This window comes from Acinonyx jubatus, chromosome A2, assembly GCF_027475565.1.
Source record: "Acinonyx jubatus isolate Ajub_Pintada_27869175 chromosome A2, VMU_Ajub_asm_v1.0, whole genome shotgun sequence".
NCBI classification, from domain to species: domain Eukaryota; kingdom Metazoa; phylum Chordata; class Mammalia; order Carnivora; family Felidae; genus Acinonyx; species Acinonyx jubatus.
Window position 1 is genome coordinate 83,056,679 of NC_069383.1, and position 19,226 is coordinate 83,075,904.

A 19,226-nucleotide genomic window follows, 5' to 3' on the forward strand; every position below is an offset into this window, starting at 1 on the left:
TCATATCAATTATAAAATACTTAATTTCCCAATACTTTCAAGATTTGTTGGTGATTGTATCTAAAAATTTTATGAACAACTCTGCATTATCAGGCTTTACCAACTCTTGCTGACTCTGCTTTTCTCCTGTCTATGAAATCAGAACATACAAAGTTCAAGTAGTTGCCTGATTTGCTCCTTCCCCACCTCGTCCTTCACATGTCCAGGACTCATAGATAAATACACTAAAAAGTGTGTTTTTATACTCCATTTTATACTCTATACAATATGTTCTATATATGGTAGTAATTTTTTTTTTTTTGAGAGAGAGAGAGAATGCATGCACGTGAGCGAGGGAAAGGCAGAAAGAGAGGGAGAGAGAGAATCCCAAGCAGGCTCTGTGCTGTCAGTGCAGAGCCCGACATGGGGCTTGATCCCATGAACCATGAGATAATGACCAGAGCTAAAATCAAGAAGAGTCAGATGCTTAACCGAGTGAGCCACCCAGGCACCGCTATATTGTAGTAATTTTAACCAAATTTTCTCATCATTTTCACTCTCAAGAGTCATATCCGTTTTAGAATCTAAACATGGTAGTCATCCTTTTATTATCCATCATTATAATACACACTCTTATTTGAATACTCCTGAGTCCCATTGCATTTATGCTGTTTAAAATATAACAATATATATCATATAATAACCATATATATGTAATATCCTACTTGATAAAACACCCATATATTAATGATAACATGGTGCTATTAGATCTTAAAAATTTTTGATCAAGTCCAATTTATCAATTTTTGACTTTTTGTTGTTTGGGATTTTTTTTTAAACTTATGTAAGAACATTTTGGCTACTTCAAGTTTGCAAAGATTTCTCATCTACGTATTGCCCCAGAACTTTTATAGTTTTAGTATATACACAAACACATATATGTTTATGAATCAATTCAAATTAATTTTTGCTTCGTTGTCATATAAGAATCAGTGTTCTTTTCCAACATGAACATCCAGTTGCTTTGGCATCATTTATTTAATACATGTAGGGTATCTTCACACTGTTCTCTTTACAAAACACTGCAAAATTTCTTACATCCTTGGATTCTTAAGTACAAGCTTTATGCTTTATTTTGCATTGTAGTTTGCAAATAATTTCATGCTTAATTATACTCTTCTGATAATCTTGGGAGGTCAGTATTCTCAGTTTGTAAAACAAGGAAATTAAGGGGCTAAAGAAATTACCAAAGATATCTCACCCATACTCAAACACACAAGTGCACACATGTGCATGCACAACACACACAGAGACGGAGCCAATCCCACAAACCTAGGTCACTTCATGTCAGTACTTCTTGAGTTTCATTTCCCAAGTAAATACCCATTAATGGCAAGGCAGACTCAAGAAATATACTCAAAAGGCCTTGAGACATAGCTGGAAACAATCACATATTTTTTTCATCAAATGTTCATGTTTTATATTTTAAAAATTATGTGAATTTTATGTCCCTCTATATTATCTTTGCTGAACATATCAAAATAAAGTTGTATATTGTATATTATTAACTAAATTAAATGTTCCAGATAAATCCAACTGGCTCTCTATATTATTGCCACTCCCTGCTCCTTTCCCTGGAACATGAAACCCATTTTCAGATATTCCCACATCATTGTTATCTGTAGTCTCTTTTGGTTTGCTTAGTGTTGTTAGTGTTATTAACTTACTTTATTTAAAGAGAAAACACCTGTGCACCAAGGTAAACATAATGATAAAGATAAGAGCCCATTCTTCAATTAGAATAGCTTCAAACAGTTCTGGAAATAAAAGACTATTGTCTCATGTTCTTTTTTTACTGCCACTTAATCAAATACGATATATGAGGCAATATGGAGTGTATATCTAGAGATACATAGTTGATCTAGAGACTATCAAGTTGGGACCACTTTCCTTGGGGTGCAAACCCAGGAGATATGGACTTTCCAAACTATGTTCAAACTCAATAATAATTTTTTTTTCTGAAAGTATACATTTCTTGTTTCAGAAGATACCCTTCATCTTGGAGTCAGACCTATATCTGGATTAACAACTATATAGAGGGATTTTTATTTTCTTCAGCTATCCTGGAAAGTAGGCAGCTAATGCCTTTCAAGACCTGACAGAGATGATTGTCCTTCTGTATATAGGAGAGTTGTCTGTTAAAGATTTACTCATCAGAAAATGATAATCACAGGTTTTATTATCTATAGAGATTTGGGGTAGCAATTGATAACACTCCCACCTTTCTGTTTCAGGAGCAGGAGAATCTGGAAAAAGTACAATTGTTAAACAAATGAAGTAGGTACACACTATTTTAAATGTTTGATATTTGATGTCTGTCTGTGTAGTTGACCAGTCTTAAAAGAAATATTTTTCATTGATTAAAAAATATTGAAATCAGACTGAAATCTGATTGATGGTCCATATATCCAGGTAGCAGCAGAGCAGTCATGATTCCTGTGAAAATTTCCCTCCAACCCTTTACCAGAGAGCATAACTGATGAGTAATATTGTCATTTCCATTTTTTTTTAATTTTGCCTCTCAACAAGATACCTACTAGAAGCAGTTATGTTTTAAATATATTAATCTGGGTATAATCTAGGGTTTCAATATGGTGGGCATAAGCCATAAACATTTCAAAATATGTCAAGATTCATTTGAATTTAGGAGGGAATTATAATTTCAACCCAATTGGCATTTTACCTACCTGGGAATAAAATGTTTATGTAAAGTTATTACTATCATGGATTTCATTTTTTTTGCATTTTTCTTTCCTCTTTATAATGAAATAAGTAGGCATGAATTTCTTGATGAGACAACAAATATAAAGGTGCTAAAATCCAAGAATATAATGTCTGAAGAAATAAAATTTCAATTGATAAGTGGAGATGATTATGTAAGATCTCATGACTGTCACTGCTGGAGAATTCTAAAGGACAACTATTGCTATAGGAGAAAATGATCATTTTTTAAGCTTATTTTTAATTACCTGTTGGAGGATCTTGCTCTTTGGAATAGGTCACAAGAGGAAATCATCCCAGTTAATGATACAATTGTCTATTTAGAATGTAAAACACTGTTTTTTCCTTTCTTTTTAGGTACTAATGTCATAGAAGTTCCATATCAGCAATTATATAAGTCCCACTTTTCAAATTCCCCGATACCTGTACTTGCAACCAATTTTTTTTTACCTTTTCTCCCATCTTTGAAGAACAGAACACGCCTCTATCCTGACCAGTGCTCGTACTGCTTTTGTGTTCTCAGTTCCATCCTTGCATCCCAAATCATCTTGCACACCCTGTAACACTACCACTGAATTCACCTGTTATTTTATTTCTGGTTAAAATCATGCTTGAGTTTCCCCTATCCTTTTTACCTGTCCGTTCTCTGTGAAGTTAAATGCAGTAAAACAAGAAATAATCAATTATTTGGCTAAAAATTAAAACTTTTAAATATATTAAACCATAAATAAAATTAAACAAAAATAGAAAACTAGCAAAAAATCTATAATAAATATAATAGATAACTGACTATAATATGTACATATAGATATAAATATAGATATATAGAGAGATATATAATATATAGATTGGTAAGAAAATATAGATTGGTAAGAAAACAAATAAGCTGCCCAATAAATACAAATGGTAAGACACTATGAACAGACAATTCACAAAGACAAAATTAATGTCTGTTTACATCTATAATGAGCTATTCTTCATCTTAGTAAATTAGCAAACAATAATTTTAAATAATATTACTCAATAAGGGTGAGGTTTGACAAGTTAATATTTTTCATTACTACTTGTAAAATTATTTGCTAAAGCAGATTTATAGAAATAACTCTTGCAATCTACACTGCAACCTGGGGAAATAATAACTATATTTCCGAGAATTTTAATAAAATAATTTAAATTTTTAAAAGTACAAAAATAAAATAATATAAACATGAAAATATGAACAGTTATGTACCGAGAGATTTGGACTAGTTTTATTTAAAATAATGATATATGAGGTAAAACAAAATACTCTAAATTAAAATAAAACATAGGGAAATGGATTGTGAAAGTATGGGACTATCCACTTTTCAACTGTAATATTTTACACCCATTTACAAGTTGTATGCAAATGAGAAAGTTTTAATAGCAGAAAATACTTATATTCACTGCACCACAAAGACACAAGATTCCATAAACATCTTTACCTCAACTATAACAAAATAGATAATTTTTTTAAATGGAAGAAAATATTCCAATGTTCAAAGATATTTGCTTCTCAATACTGGGATTTAAAGTTAAACTGAACCGTCATTTTGAACACTGCTGGGTTTTTCACATTTTCTACAATGAGCAAATATTGCTTCTATTATTAACAGAGTCTCCTGATGCTACTTATTCCTCCTTTCCTCAGCAGACTCTATAAGGAATAGTCAACATTAGCTCTCTTTACTCTTCCACCTTCCATTTACTCTTAAACCATTTCCATCATGCCTGCCTCCAGCATGTCAAAAAAATTGCCCCTATAAATGTCAATTATTATTTCCCAATTGTCATGTTGTATGGAATGCTCATGAGTCCTTATTTTAATTGTTTGACTGCACTGGGCTTTTCTCTTCTCAAACTTTACTCTGGCTTCTAAAATAACTCTTTCCCAGTTTACCTCCTAACCACCTGCTTTACTCCCAGATTCTTTGACTACATCTTAACTGCTGGTGCCTCTAATGTACTAGGTCCCCTTCTCTGCTTACTCTATGCCTTCAGATGAAAACTGCTAAGGTCCAGTGATTTTTGCTATCATCTGTCCCAGACTGCCCTAGAATATTTCTTTCAAATTCACTTTGTCTAAACTAGGGAAGCAGGTATATCTACGTCCATATTCTGTGGATAGGTCCAGTTCAAAAAAACAACACTAACTTATCTCTCCATCTGGCCTGTTTCCCTACATTTAATTATAGCAGCAACAGCAGCAGCAGCGGCAGCCTCTAAAGCAATAAATCTGGGTGTAGATATGAAGACGCTCACCTACTCACCAAGTTTTGTCACATCTACACAAGTTACATCTTCAAGGGTGTTATTTATCCCTATTGTCACTGCCTTAGTTTAAAAGCCTCACATTTCTGAAGTAGATTAATGCAATATCCCGCTAAGAACTTTCTACCTCCCTCTTCTTTCCTCCACTGCAGTATCCACAGTAACACCAACTGATCGCTTTTTAAAAAGAGTGTATGTCTTTCCTGAATCGTACTGTTCACAAACTATCAAGATCAAACTGCTTGGCATGATACATAAGACACTTCAGAACCTAGCTCTTATCTACCTCTTCATTCTGATGTCCTATGTCCTGTGACTTCCCTCCCCCTTCATGCTTTCTACATCAGATGCTGAACTTACATAATGCTTTGGACTAATGTATGACAGAAGGCATACAGCTTAGCAGCTAAGATCAGGGGCTCCAAAATCAGACTGCATTTATTGCTCAACTGTACCATGTACTAAGTTAGGGGTGGTGGTTCATTTATCTATGCCTACATTTCTTTCCTGTAAAATGTATGTAATAATTTTACCTACCTTAAACTACTTATTGCAAGAAATGAGAAGACATATAAAGCACTTAAAACAGTGCTTGGCATACACTGAAAGTTTGGTAATTGTAGCCATCTGTTCGGTCGTACTGATTGTTCTTCCTAGAATGTTCTTCCTTTTCGCTATCTGGAAATAACTACTCCTCCTTGAATAATGAACCGATCATCAATCACTGCCCCAGGCAGTCTCCCCCCAGTCTCTTAGACTTCCTCCCAATAAAGTCTATCGCTTCTTCTTTTCTAGTTTATTGTACCACATTCAGACATTGTTGTAATACACTCTCACACTGTACAAAAGTGAAATTTTATGCCCTACCTTCCTATATAATCCAGTACTCTCCAATAGAACTTTCTGTGATGACAGGAAGATTCTATCTGCATTTTCCAATATGGAAGCTCCTAGTCACATGTGGCTATTAAGCATTTGAAATTTGGCTAGTGTAAAGGAGGAATTAATTTACTCTTATTTTTTTTAATGTTTTTACTTAATGTTTTTGTTTTTTTATTTGTTATTTTTTTAACATTTATTTATTTTTGAGACAGAGAGAGACAGAGCATGAATGGGGGAGGGTCAGAGAGAGAGAGGGAGACACAGAATCTGCAACAGGCTCCAGGCTCTGAGCTGTCAGCACAGAGCCCGATGCAGGGCTTGAACTCACAAACTGCGAGATCATGACCTGAGTCGAAGTCGGACGCTTAACCGACTGAGCCACCCAGGCGCCCCTGTTTTTATTTATTTTTGAGAGAGACAGAGACAGAATGCTAATGGGTTAGGGGAAGAGAGAGAGGGAGACACAGAATCAGAAGTAGGCTCCAGGCTCTGAGCTGTCAGCACAGGGCAAGACACGGGGTTCGAACCCACGAGCTGTGAGATCATGACCTAAGCCGAAGTCAGACGCTCAACCAATTGAGCCACCCAGGTGCCCCAGAATTAATTTACTTTTAAATAATGTCTAGTAGCTACTATATTAGACAGTGGAGCTCTAGTCTATATGTTTTGGGGGAGGAGAGAAAGTGTCATTCATTAATTCTTTTCAGTACACAATGCAGTATGTTACAGAAAATTTCCAGTAGAAGCTCACTAATTTGAACAGGTTTAGGAATCAACTGGCAGATAGAAAGCTCTATATCACAGAAATGTATTTGTGCATTCCCTGGAAAAACAGTGTTACTTAAAGTCCCACTACAGCTGGATTTTTTAAAGTATACATTTACCATTTTGCTTTGTGATGTTTCCTTATCCTGTGATGAAAGGATAGGAATAAGAACTTATTCCAGAAAGAAAAACCTAACTGCCATTTTAATAATTAAATAATTTTCCAATTTCACTTTTTTGACAAAGAACTGAAATTTCTTTGATGAACTTATTCTTGAGCTATCTATAAAGACATTTTACTGCATGTTTTCCACAACCTTTAGTGGTCTACTTTTTTACCTATTAAAGTTGTTTGTTTAATATAGCAAGATAAACATGGCCATGTTGAAAATAGAAACACAGCAATTATTGGCAATCAAACATTAAAAACAACAAATATTGGATATAGGTTCTGCCTCTACTCTTTTTACTTCAGAAATTGTTATATTTGAAGGTTTTAATATCTTTAAGGGCCTTAGTGTTCTTTTCTTCCTCATGCTAACGTCTCTCTGTGTATAGATAAAACACAAATCCTTCATAATATGACACCCAAAATGATGGCTAATGAAGGTAAGACACTTCAAAAACAAACAAAAAACAAACAAACCTAGAAAGGAACAAGAACATATTATACAATAGACAATAAAGTAATAAACATATGCAGAGATTTTAGCTTTTAGAAGGTAAATCTATTTTAATCTATTATTCCAAAAGGATAAGTAAAACTGAGTTCTGATTGAATGAGTGGAAGGAAAAGAAGAGTTCAGCCAAATAAATGTCTGAGCATTTCCACTATGAGAGCTAATGGCACGTACACAGATGGAAAAATAAGGAATTTAGCAGCAGGTAATTACCTACATTAAAAAAAAAAAAGATGCCTTTGTTAATGCTATGAATAGAAAACAGGCACTCCTATTTTCCAGTGTGTCTTAAGTGATAGGAAAAGAAATGAATGTTCTGCTAAAGTACTTCACTTCCTCTAGACATCATGTTATAAAGACTAATTTGAGAACTCTGTATCTTTGTCCTGGGAATCTGGAAATTTTTCTTTTGAAAATAAACAAGTGTTCTAAGTAACATGCTCATGATTTACCAACTTTAAATAGTGGTTTATCTAGAGCAAATTTTAATTCCTCTTTATATTTGGCATGGGGAGCTCAAAAAATAGTGCATTAGACCCCAATGATAATAAAAATCCATAGTCATAAAACTGTTCAGATTTAACATACACATGTGGACAATATTTTTGTAACAAATATATATTGTAATTTTATTCAAGCAAATTATTATTGATGTGTTTTAATATTATAAAAAATATCAATTGCTCAACTCACAAAAGCTCTTCATGTTTAAATTGTAGGATCATCCATAAGAACGGTTACAGTGAGCAAGAATGCATGGAGTTCAAAGCAGTAATTTACAGTAACATATTGCAATCCATCCTAGCTATTGTGAAAGCCATGACTACCCTTGGGATTGATTATGTGAATCCCAGAAGTGCAGTAAGTATGCAAATAATGACCGTTGCAGTCCTACAATGGAGTTTGAGCCATAAAATGGTAGAACTAAATTTCTAGTATTAATCTACACCAAAAATTTAAGAATATGAATTATGAAATTTGGAAACTTTAATTCTGTTTAGTGTGAGATTTCTTTTTTTTTCTTTACATGAAACTTTTCTTTTTGAGTGTGTGCTATAATCTTATTCAATATTAACTGGTTTCCTAGGAATCAAATCTAATATCAAATAATATACTGTATTAGAGAAAAATACTGGTTATGTTTCCTAAATATAAAAGAATTTATTCCATAAAATCAAACTACAATATCTCTACATTTATTTCCCAAGTTGAATTATGAGTCATTTCATGCAGATTTTAGTAATAACATTACTAAAAATTACAATTTTCATTATTGTTCAATAATTACAAAGGCAATGTGGGGCAGGGAAATTTTTATTTTATAATGTCAATTTTTTAAAAAAGAATTCAAAGTGTGTGATTAAGTAAGCTCTATAATAAATATACTCAGCTAGGCAGAGTTATGTTTATAAGGTAGCATCTAAATAGTTTCATTTCATTCTATTTTATATTTTGTAATATAATTCTATAACTATATAGTGTTCTCCAAAGAACAATAATTACCCACACCCAAAAGAGGAGTAATAGTGTACAATCAACAGGAAAAACTCACTTATTTTTACATGTCCCGTCCAAGAGCAGCTGGTTGCCTCCAGAAGATATCAATTGAACTGTTGCCAGTGCAACTCTTAGATACCTTGTTATACTACAATAAAAAAGAGAAGAACAGCATTTTAAGTATAGAGAAGAATGTGACATTTGTACTTTCCTCTCCCTATACTCCTCTTGGAGTTTAGGGTTCGACCGTGTAAATTACCATTGGAAGCCAGGATGAAAAGAAAAATACTTTCATGCTGTTAATTTTAAAGGAAATGGTAAATCCTCTTCTTGTTCTGCTATTTTCCAACAAAGAGCACAGAAATGCTAAGTATGTTCTTAGGGCAGATCATTTGTAAGGCAGAGTCAGGAGTTCCGCTAGGCTCTCCTTCCATTTTTAGCTTTCCTCAAACTTGGCTCCAGTAAGTCACCTACTTCTTTAAGTTACAGTTTCCCTCTCACATGTAAAAGAGGAACTTGCAGGAGGAACTCAACTCCAATATCTTTGCATTCTTTACCATTCCATGAGTTGATGATCCTTTTTTTTTTTTTTTTTTTTTTATGTAAGGGTAGTTTGGTTACAGCTCTGACGCTGGCTGTTCCTAAGAATCTGAGACTTTAAATTAGCCCTTCAGAAGCAACCTGATATAAGTCTCATATTTAAAGATGTGAAAAATCAGGGTCAAAGAGGATGAGCAATGTGGCCAGCATTGTATAGCTAGCGTTTGGGGGCAAAACCCACTTCTTCTGGCTTCCATTAGAGTGCTTTTGCCTATGCAAGGATTTTTGCAAAAATACTGTTAATGGTCAGAAGTGATTGCTAATCTGCAACTGGTTAGAGTCTTAATGACCTTGCATGCCTGTGGAGTAAAAATAATAGACTTTGTAGATTGCTGCCAGTAGGCTGAGAATTAAAAAGAATGTAATTTATTCAAAGCATACATTAAATGGTAAACACAGAGTGATTTATGCAGCACTGAACAACCGACATGACTTCTCGGGAGGACCTTTGTCCTCAAGTGTCAAACATCACAGCTGGCAGATACTACATAACTCAAATTTTGATTTCAGTTGTTGAAAACTGCAGTCGTTTTGGTGACAATTCTACAGTATTTGATTTTAAGATCAATATACTCTATACCTGCCTTAAACTTTTTAACAGATTAATTGCTAAGCATCTCACCTATGTGTGGCTTTCAGAGTTCTGTTGTCCTATGGCTTTCAATTTAACTGTATATTTATATAATTTCTATATTTTTATATTATCATTCATACATCATGCAGATTACCATTCGGAGAGAGAAGGAACCCTAAAAAAAGTCTCCATGAGCTTTATTGATTATAGCTCTGTAAATTTGGACAAGTTACTTAATCTTTGTACATTTTGGTTTCTTCATCCATGAAATGTTAGTGTTTTTTTCACTGAGTTTCAAAGACTATTACAGAAGGAAACAGAAATACAGGAAATCCACTTAAAAACAAAATCTTGTGGGGCAACTGTGTGGCTCAGTCAGTGAAGTGTCTGGCTCTTGATTTCAGCTCAGGTCATGATCTCACAGTTCGTGAGGTCAAGCCCCACATCAAGCTCTGTACTGACTGTGGGGAGCCTGCTGGGGTTGTCCCTCCCCTGCTTGTTGCCCCCTCCTCCCCTTGTTTCTCATTCTCTCTCAAAATAAATAAACAACCCCCCCCAAATATTGTAAGATCCTAGTAAATATTGAGTATTTACTCTCTGATAATCACTTTGAATATAAGCTCATTAAAATTTATGTATTGAAGTCTACACATCCAACATCATTTGAAAAAAATTGTATTTCATTAAACTTTATTTATACAGCAGACATTGGACTGGACACTGGGAATATACTGAGGAATCAGCAGTAAATGAAATGGAAATAGTATTTGCCCTAAAGAGAGGGAAGACTGATGCTGAACAAGTAATTGCAAAGCATCAGCTATTGCAAAAGGGTAGTACAGCTCAATGGGGAGCTAAATCCTCATTTGTGGAAAGAATTACCAAGAAAGGAAGTACTATCACCAGTGGGGATGGGGAATAATAAATTAATAATAATAATAAAGTTTCTTTTAAGAAGTGTTGAGTTTATAAGTTCTGTAACATGTCCACATGTGTAAGTGGTTGAAATGTGCATTTCAAGTTCAAAGGACATAATTTGATGAGAGATCTAAATCTCAGTATCATTGGCATTATACTACGGTGTATAATTTATATTAAGGAAATGGGTGGGATGGAAAAGTTCAAATGCTTCGACTGAGAAGATAAGGGTGTAAAGAAGAGTAGTGACTTAGATGCCCGTGTTGAAAAACTAACATTTTCTGGTCATTTGAGAGGAATAAGAAAGTTGGAGGAGATGGCTGGATAGTAAGAGGAAAACCAAGTTATATGGAGTCACAGAATTCAATATTCCAAAGGGTACTTATCTAAGCTGAAAGGTCTTGAGGTCAAAAAGAAGTATATTTAAAACCTACAGGGGCACCTGGGTGGCTCAGTTGGTTAAGTGTCAGACTTCGGCTTAGGTCATGAGCTTATGGTTCGTGAGTTCAAGCAAGCCCTGCAACAGGCTCTGTGCTTACAGTTCAGAGCCTGGAGCCTGCTTTGGATTCAGTGTCTCCTTCTCTCTCTGCCCCTTCCCCACTCATGCACTGTCCCTCTCAGAATTAAACAAACATTTAAAAAATAATAAAAAATAAAACCTACAGGATTTAATAATACCAAGATCACTGGGGGTATCATGAGACAGGTTTTAGAAAAGTTGTGGATGCAGAATCCAATGAAGTATGTTGAGATATGAGAAGAAGATATGGGAACAGTTTAAAGACATTTTAGCAACTATAGCTGAGGAATATAAAGAGAAATAGTATCTGAAGCTGAAGGGGAATGCATCTAAGAGAGGGCTCGTTTTTACTTATATTAATATTTGACAGACTAATTTCATAAATATAGAACTTGTAAAGGGTAAAGTTGAAGAAACAAGAAGGGGACATAATACAGGCATTTAGTAAATTTCTACTTGTTCTCTCTGAATATTATCATATTCCATTTTAGAGCATCTAGAACATCCTCTAGACAAACATTAAATGAATGTTGAATGTTTTAGTACTTTATCTCATGATTTGGGTATTGTGACCATCTGTGAGATAGTATCCTACAAAGTGAACCCTATAATATGAACCAAAGAACAGTGATTTCTCAGAATTTTCCAGGATAAAGTTCTGTGATCAACTAAGTTTAAAATACATATATGCATATATATATATATATATATATATATATATATATATATATATATATATATACATATATTCCCAAGATGATAAGGTTGTGATATCTCTTCTTTCCTTGATATATTTTTTTCTGCAATCTTTGGAAATATGACTCAAGGGTTTAGAATGAGTTCCACAAGACTCTAGGAACACCTGAGGTCCCTAACATTTACGAAGAAATTCTGGGTAACTTGTAGAGACAGTATATATTTTTCTTTCTTTGCAACATAGTTCCAGAGCCATGCAAACTTGAGAGAATGAGCCATTCCAGAGCCATCACAGTTCCCAAGCTTTTCCAAATATATCACAAGGAAATAAAATTTCTTCAGGATGCCACTCAAACCTCTTCAGAGCTATTTGAAAAATGTGAGAAATTATTGGAGAACCTTTAAAGCTTCCTTAGAACATGAGGTCTGAGCTAATTAACACATTTCATTTTATTGATTCATTTGTTCTACAATATTTCTGGGACAAATACTATGCATTAGGTTCTGGTGTAAGTCTTAAGGATGTAGAAATGAACAGAAAAAAATATCACCACCTTCATGTGGTGATAGTCTAAGATAAAAGATACAAAATAAAGAAATATGCAGTATGTAAGTAGTAACAAGTGCTATGAAAGAAAACGGAGGAGGGCAGAGGGCTAGAGAATAAGGAAAGAACGGAAGAAAGGGTGGCTCTGGAAGGCATTTTTGAGGGGCTGGTATTTGGGAAGAAACCTAAATGAAACACAGAAGACATGGAGGAACAGCCATTCAAATGCTCTCAAATGGGGGGCTGTTGAGTTTGAGAAACAGTAAGAAGTCTGGTGCATCTTGAGGAAAGAGAGACAAATTGTGGGGGAGGGAAGAGATTGAGAGACAGAGCGGGGGTGGGGGGGAGAGGGAGGGAGGGAAGGAGAAATAAAATTGAAAAAAAATACATGGGTCAAGACTTGTGAAACACTATGAGCCATGACATGGGATTTGGGTTTTGAGTGTGCTGGGAAATACTGGAGGTTTTAAAATATGGGAGTAAGATAATAAGTTGGAGTTCAATTTTCCATCACTTTGGCACTTATGTAGAAGACAACTGTTCAAAAAAAAAGACAACTTTTCATAATACTTGTTAATTTTGATACTATATATATTTAAAAAATTCAAACGTTATTGGTGGGTCCAATTCCTTAGCCATATGAATTTTGATTCTTTGAATTACTATGTCAGCCCTTTAATAACTGCAGAAGAACTTCCAGAATTAAAATACAGTATGTCCAATAACATATTATTTATGGTTAAAGAAAACTATGTATTGCCAGGGATTCTCAAATCAGGCTGCTCATTTGAGTCACCCAGAAGATTTTTGAAAATACCTTTGTAGAACCTGACACCCAGAGTTCCTGCCTCATTTCTTTGGGTTGAATTCCTTGTAGCAGTATTTTTAAAGAGTGCCTCACATGCTTATAATGCACAGCCTTGTTTGAAAATCACCATCATTGCCTTTTCTATGCAAGCAATAAACTAAAAAAATAAAAGGTCTTGAAAGACAAAACCAAACTGGTAGGGTGGCCTGCCCTCGAGGGAAGTACTAGGATTGAAATGGTGGCCGAAGAACACTTTATGACATTTACATGTTCAAGGTGAGACGATTTTCATGATGGTTATCTATTCAAATAAAGTGTATTTAGGTTGAAATTGGAAAAAATTTTTAACTGAAAGAGTATATTAGAAATTAGCTTGGTTCGTAAAGATATGTTAATAAGGCATGTCATTTTTTTCCCTTTAAGGACAAACTGGTTCAAACAGCTGTTTCATTGCATCATTTGTCCTGAATGACACCTTAATAGTGAAGGAGGCACATGGGATGATGCCAGCTAAACTGGCTGGGTCATATTTCGCTGGATTTGCAGTGCTCTCTCACATCTAACTAATTGGGAAGAAGGATTTAAAACTTTATGCTATGCCAATATAGGAAAATGGGTTCAATCCTTAGATTTTGGCCATTTTACAATTTTTGGTTAATGCTCATCTATGTAACCTGTTTGGATTAGCAGTAAAATCTGAATATGAAGAAAGATGTAGTAAGATTTTTAGTCTTAACAGAACCTCTCTTTAAGGAGAGACAAAACTTTAGTTTTTAAGGCAAAGAACAGATTTTTTAAAAAAAATTTTAATGTTTATTTATATTTGAGAGAGAGACAGAGCATGAGCAGAGGAAGGGCAGAGAGAAGGAGACAGAGATTCCAAAGCAGGCTCCAGGCTCTGAGCTGTCAGCACAGAGCCCGATGTAGGGCTTGAACTCACAAACTGCGAGATCATGACCTGAGCCGAAGTCGGACGCTTAATTGACTGAGCCACCCAGGCGCCCCACAAAGAACAGATTTTTAATAAAATGGTGAAATAAGCCATTTTTACTATTTTAAAATAATAAATTGACTTGTATCAGAAAAGCAGCAAGTTCCCATTGATAATTCTTCACTGGTAGCCACCTGACACTGTACAAAGTAGTTTGAGTTTGACTCTTCTTCTGAAGCTCATTGTCCTTATTGGTTTGGCAAATCAAACTTCTAGTTTTAGATTCATTTGTAAAATGGAGAAAAATGCTGTCTATGCGACTAGTGCTGTGAGGATTTTGTGAGATATTATAGGCGCTGTCTTATAACCTGTTATAATACCATGTGCTAGAAAGAGTATGAGCTTTGGAGTCTGACAACAAGGATTTGAACCCAGACTTCATTTGCCTGGTCCAGTATCATGGTCAATAACTTAATTCCTTTGGAACTTAAATTCTTAACCTTAATTTTTTTGTCATAAAATGGCTTTATTAGTTTAGATAAACTGTTGACTATTTTATTTAGTTGATAAAGTTTGATTTTCTTCTGTCCTTCTCACCTTCAAATATCCCATCAGGACTAACACAATATCTGCTTTTTTTCCCCCTTTATTTCATTTTTTTTCTTCTTTTCTTCTTTCCCTTCTCTTCTATTTTCCTTTTCTTTTTTTTCCCCTTCTCTTCTATTTTCTTAATGAAATCTTCACCTCTATCCTATTGATTCGCCTCAAAGTAATGCAAACAACACCTGTACAGATGTCCAAAAACCATGTGTATATCAAAATACTTATCGCGGCTTTATTTATATGATTGCAAACAATACTTGTTGGTAAATTATACTGAGTTTTATTTTCCACGTTATCTCTAATTCCTTCATGGTATTTTTATTTCCTGGAAAATACATGGCAATGATCAAAATGAGAAGTGCCAGATTATATCAGAATTGTTACCCTTTTATCCTTGCATTTTGACTCTGAAAACTCAATCAGTTTACATTATCCCATCTGACATTACATTCAGAAGGTAATGACATATCCTAAAATATCCTAAATTTACCATATCAGGTTACATAGATTTTACAATAGAGGACTCTTCACCCAGCCATTATACGGAAACTCAGGGGAGCCTGGATGGCTCAGTCTGTTAAGCATCTGACTCTGGAATTTGGCTCAGATCATGACCTCACAGTTTGTGAGACTGAGCCCCACATCTGGCTCTGAATTGACAGTGCAGAGCCTGCTTGGGATTCTCTCTCTCTGCACCGCCCCCACTTATGTGTACTCTCTCTCTCAAAATAAATAAACACTTTTAAAAATACGGAAATTTAAGATTGCATTAACAGAATTATTACTTAAAGGAATAAGATGAAAATAATAAAATTTAGGGTGCCTGGGTGGCTCCGTTGATTAAGCATCCAACTTCAGCTTAGGTTGTGATCTCACGGTTGGTGAGTTCAAGTCCCACATCGGGCTTGCTGCTGTCGCCACTGAGCCTGCTTTGGATCCTCTATGCCCCCTCTCTCTCTGCTCCTCACCTGCTTGTGCTCTCCCTCAAAAATAGACATTTAAAGAACCAATAAGAATAAAATTGAAATGCCCTATTAAAAGGATATGTGATTCCAAATAACAACACATTTTTATCATTCTTTTAAAAACATTGCTATAGGAAGACCAACGACAACTTTGTGTGATGGCGAACACTCTGCAAGATGGTGGCATGACACCTGAACTGGCTGAGGTGATAAAAAGACTCTGGAGAGACCCAGGACTTCAGACCTGCTTTGAAAGGGCATCTGAATATCACCTCAATGACTCAGCAGCTTAGTAAGTGAATGCATTTAACAGGAATTATAGTTGAAACATTTAAGTTAAGAATTACAATTCTTCAGGGGCACCTGGGTGGCTCAGTCAGTTAAGTGGATGACTTCAGCTCAGGTCATGATCTCACAGTCGTGAGTTCGAACCCCATGTTGGGCTCTGTGCTGACAGCTCAGATCCTGGAGCCCGCTTCAGATTGTGTGTCTCCCTCTCTCTCTCTGCCCCTTCCCTGCTCACACTGTCTCTCTCAAAAATAAATAAATGCTAAACATTTTTTAAAAATTATTTAAATAAATAAATAAACTACAATTCTTCAGACTCTACATTTGTCATCACAAATGAGGAAAGTAAATAGCTTTACATTTTGTTACACTAAAATAAAAAGAAGTTGAAGAGAAATATAGATCAAGGTGACATCATGAAATGTAAAACTATAAGCAAAGGAGCATTTAAAATAATTTTGAAAGTATTTGCCTGAAAATACCCACATTTTGCAAATATTTTCTCCCCAATGAAAAGGATTCATCTGTGTGCACTGTTCTCAATGTAAACGCAGATTGGTGGCATACACACTGATGTTTTGGGCTATTCATTCATCTCTCATCGTATTACTTAAATATTCTTCTAAAATAATTTTATTGATGACACATTCTTTGACTCAATTGGTTTGATGAACATGATACAGAATTCTAGAAGAAAGTAATGATTTTCAAAACATTTGTATTTTGTGGGATACTGTTTGAGTCTCAAGAAAGATTATATAATTTTCACAGCTAATATCATCCAGTAGGCAATTATCAGCCACCATAAAATTAGGAGGTTATGATACCATTTGTAATTTCATTATCAAAATTATTTTAAATTTCTATTTTAGTAAGTAGTTCTTAACCTATACTCTGGTTATAAGCCTGCACGCATGTGTGTACATGTATGCAAATATAATTACTTATTGTATGTATCTGTCCATGCATACTCATATATAAAACGGCATAAATACAGTTCTTTTGATGAACTCACAACAGAAAATGTTAGTACTACTTAAAAGGTGATGTAAAAGTGAAGCAAATGAAAGATTATTTGAGGATAGAACAATGAAACTTGCATGATACTTCAGCTTTCTAATCGTGGTGGTCAGAAGGATTATAGAGAGAAAACAAACTATATAAATTTTAGGAAAAGCTAACAACAACAGTCTTCTGTGATTAGTCACTCATGTTCATTTTAAATTCCAAAGCCCTTGGAGGAAAGTCTTGCTCTCATCTCTTTGATGAAGTAGAGAAGGAATATCATCATGTGATTATTAAACTCATTTAATTGTTTTATGTGTTCCAGTGCTTAGCCATATTTTAATACTAAGACAACTCTGTGCAGTATAGAAAACTCTACTTTTCTTTATGAATCATTGATAAGGGTAGTCACAATAAGATATTTAATTGTGGAATATTCTCATAAAATTTTGCTTAACAAAACACTAGAAAAGGAAGGAGAGATAGTGTTGGGGGGCAAGAATTCCTATCCCCTCAAAGGTCCCTCTAGCTGAACTCCGAATCAAATTGACACAAGACAGATTAACAGGAAAAAATGAAATGTAATTGGTATACATACAGGGAACCCACATAGACATGGAAATTCCAAAGACAGGCAAAATGAGGTCTATATGTCATCCTGAACTAAGGAGAAGAGGGTGGGGCCTGGGATTTCAGAGGGAAGGAATCAACTTCAAAGGGGGATAACAGCAGATGTTTGGTAATTAGAGGTTTGCCCTGCCATACAGATGGGTCACTCATAAAATTTCTCTCTCCTAATAACACTTATTCTGGGAAAGACCCCCAATTTTGATTCTTCTATACAGTTAAAGGAGGGGCAAGATTTCTCTTCAGCCTGCAGGGTCTCAAGTGCCTTCAGCTCAAAATAATCCACATACCAAAGTGACACATTCTGGGGAACTGGGGTGTTGTCCTGAACCCCTTCAATAGCTGTAATTAGTATATTTGGTTTTGGATATACATTATCAATTAAGCATGACTTTTCCATTCAAATATTGTAAGAAGTGTATTTGCAATTATATTAATCATTATGTTTACCAAATACTTTACTCTTTAATAGCAGAAAAAATTACATATTGTATTGTCAAAATGGGAAGATGAAATGTCCCTGTAGTGTATTTTCTAGACCTTCTAGCCTTTAGTTTCAGATTTTTTGTTTTGACACACAAAATAAATATTTTACAGAACTATCATGTTATAGATTCATATTAAAAGCATTTATCTGTTCAAGTTAAACATCATTACACAGTATCTACTTGCACCTATTTTGTGAATGTTGCCCATATAATAATGGTTTTAAATACCCTGATTGATTTAGAGAGTAGTAAAACACCTCTCCACCTTCACTCCCAACCTCTGTTTCAGAAAATTTTCATTAAGGAAACCACCCAAAATTTAAATTGTTGATACTCCCTGCCCTCAGAGGTCCTTAAAAGGAAGATTAAAGAAAACACTTATTAAGAAAAATAGTTGAATGGCCATTGCTTTCTTCCAAAAATTAACAGAGTTTTTTCAAATACTGAATTGCATTCACATTTTGAAACTAAATATCATATTAGATCAGTCCCACCCTCATGTCTATTTCATACATATTTTATAGAGCAATGGCCTCTTTCCTTCTCTCCCTTCCCTTTTCCTTTCTCTTCCTCTTCTCCCTTTCCCCCTCTCACCCTTTTCCCCATTGTTCCTTTTTTGTTTTGTTTTGTTTTGGTCAAAATAGGATACTTATATTTTCTCAAACCTAGAGCCCCTTCAAGTTTAGGCTAACAAAGTAGTGAATCTTAATCAGAGTAGGGAAGGGAATGTTGTTGGCAACATAACACCTCCCTGCTCGCACCTGTACTACTAGGAAGCTGAAG

General features: G+C 34.7%; 1 protein-coding gene across 2 annotated transcripts in view; it reads left to right on the forward strand.

Moving 5' to 3' along the window:
* The window catches only part of GNAT3 (G protein subunit alpha transducin 3), a 303,431-nt gene that overhangs the window by 262,281 nt on the left and 21,924 nt on the right, over nucleotides 1–19,226 (forward strand). For both annotated transcript variants that reach the window (XM_053218546.1, XM_015080669.3), the window contains 3 exons: nucleotides 2,274–2,316; nucleotides 8,096–8,237; nucleotides 16,170–16,327. In XM_053218546.1, the coding sequence (XP_053074521.1) occupies nucleotides 2,312–2,316; nucleotides 8,096–8,237; nucleotides 16,170–16,327 (305 nt within the window). In that variant the 5' untranslated portion in view covers nucleotides 2,274–2,311. The remainder of the gene's footprint in view (nucleotides 1–2,273; nucleotides 2,317–8,095; nucleotides 8,238–16,169; nucleotides 16,328–19,226) is intronic.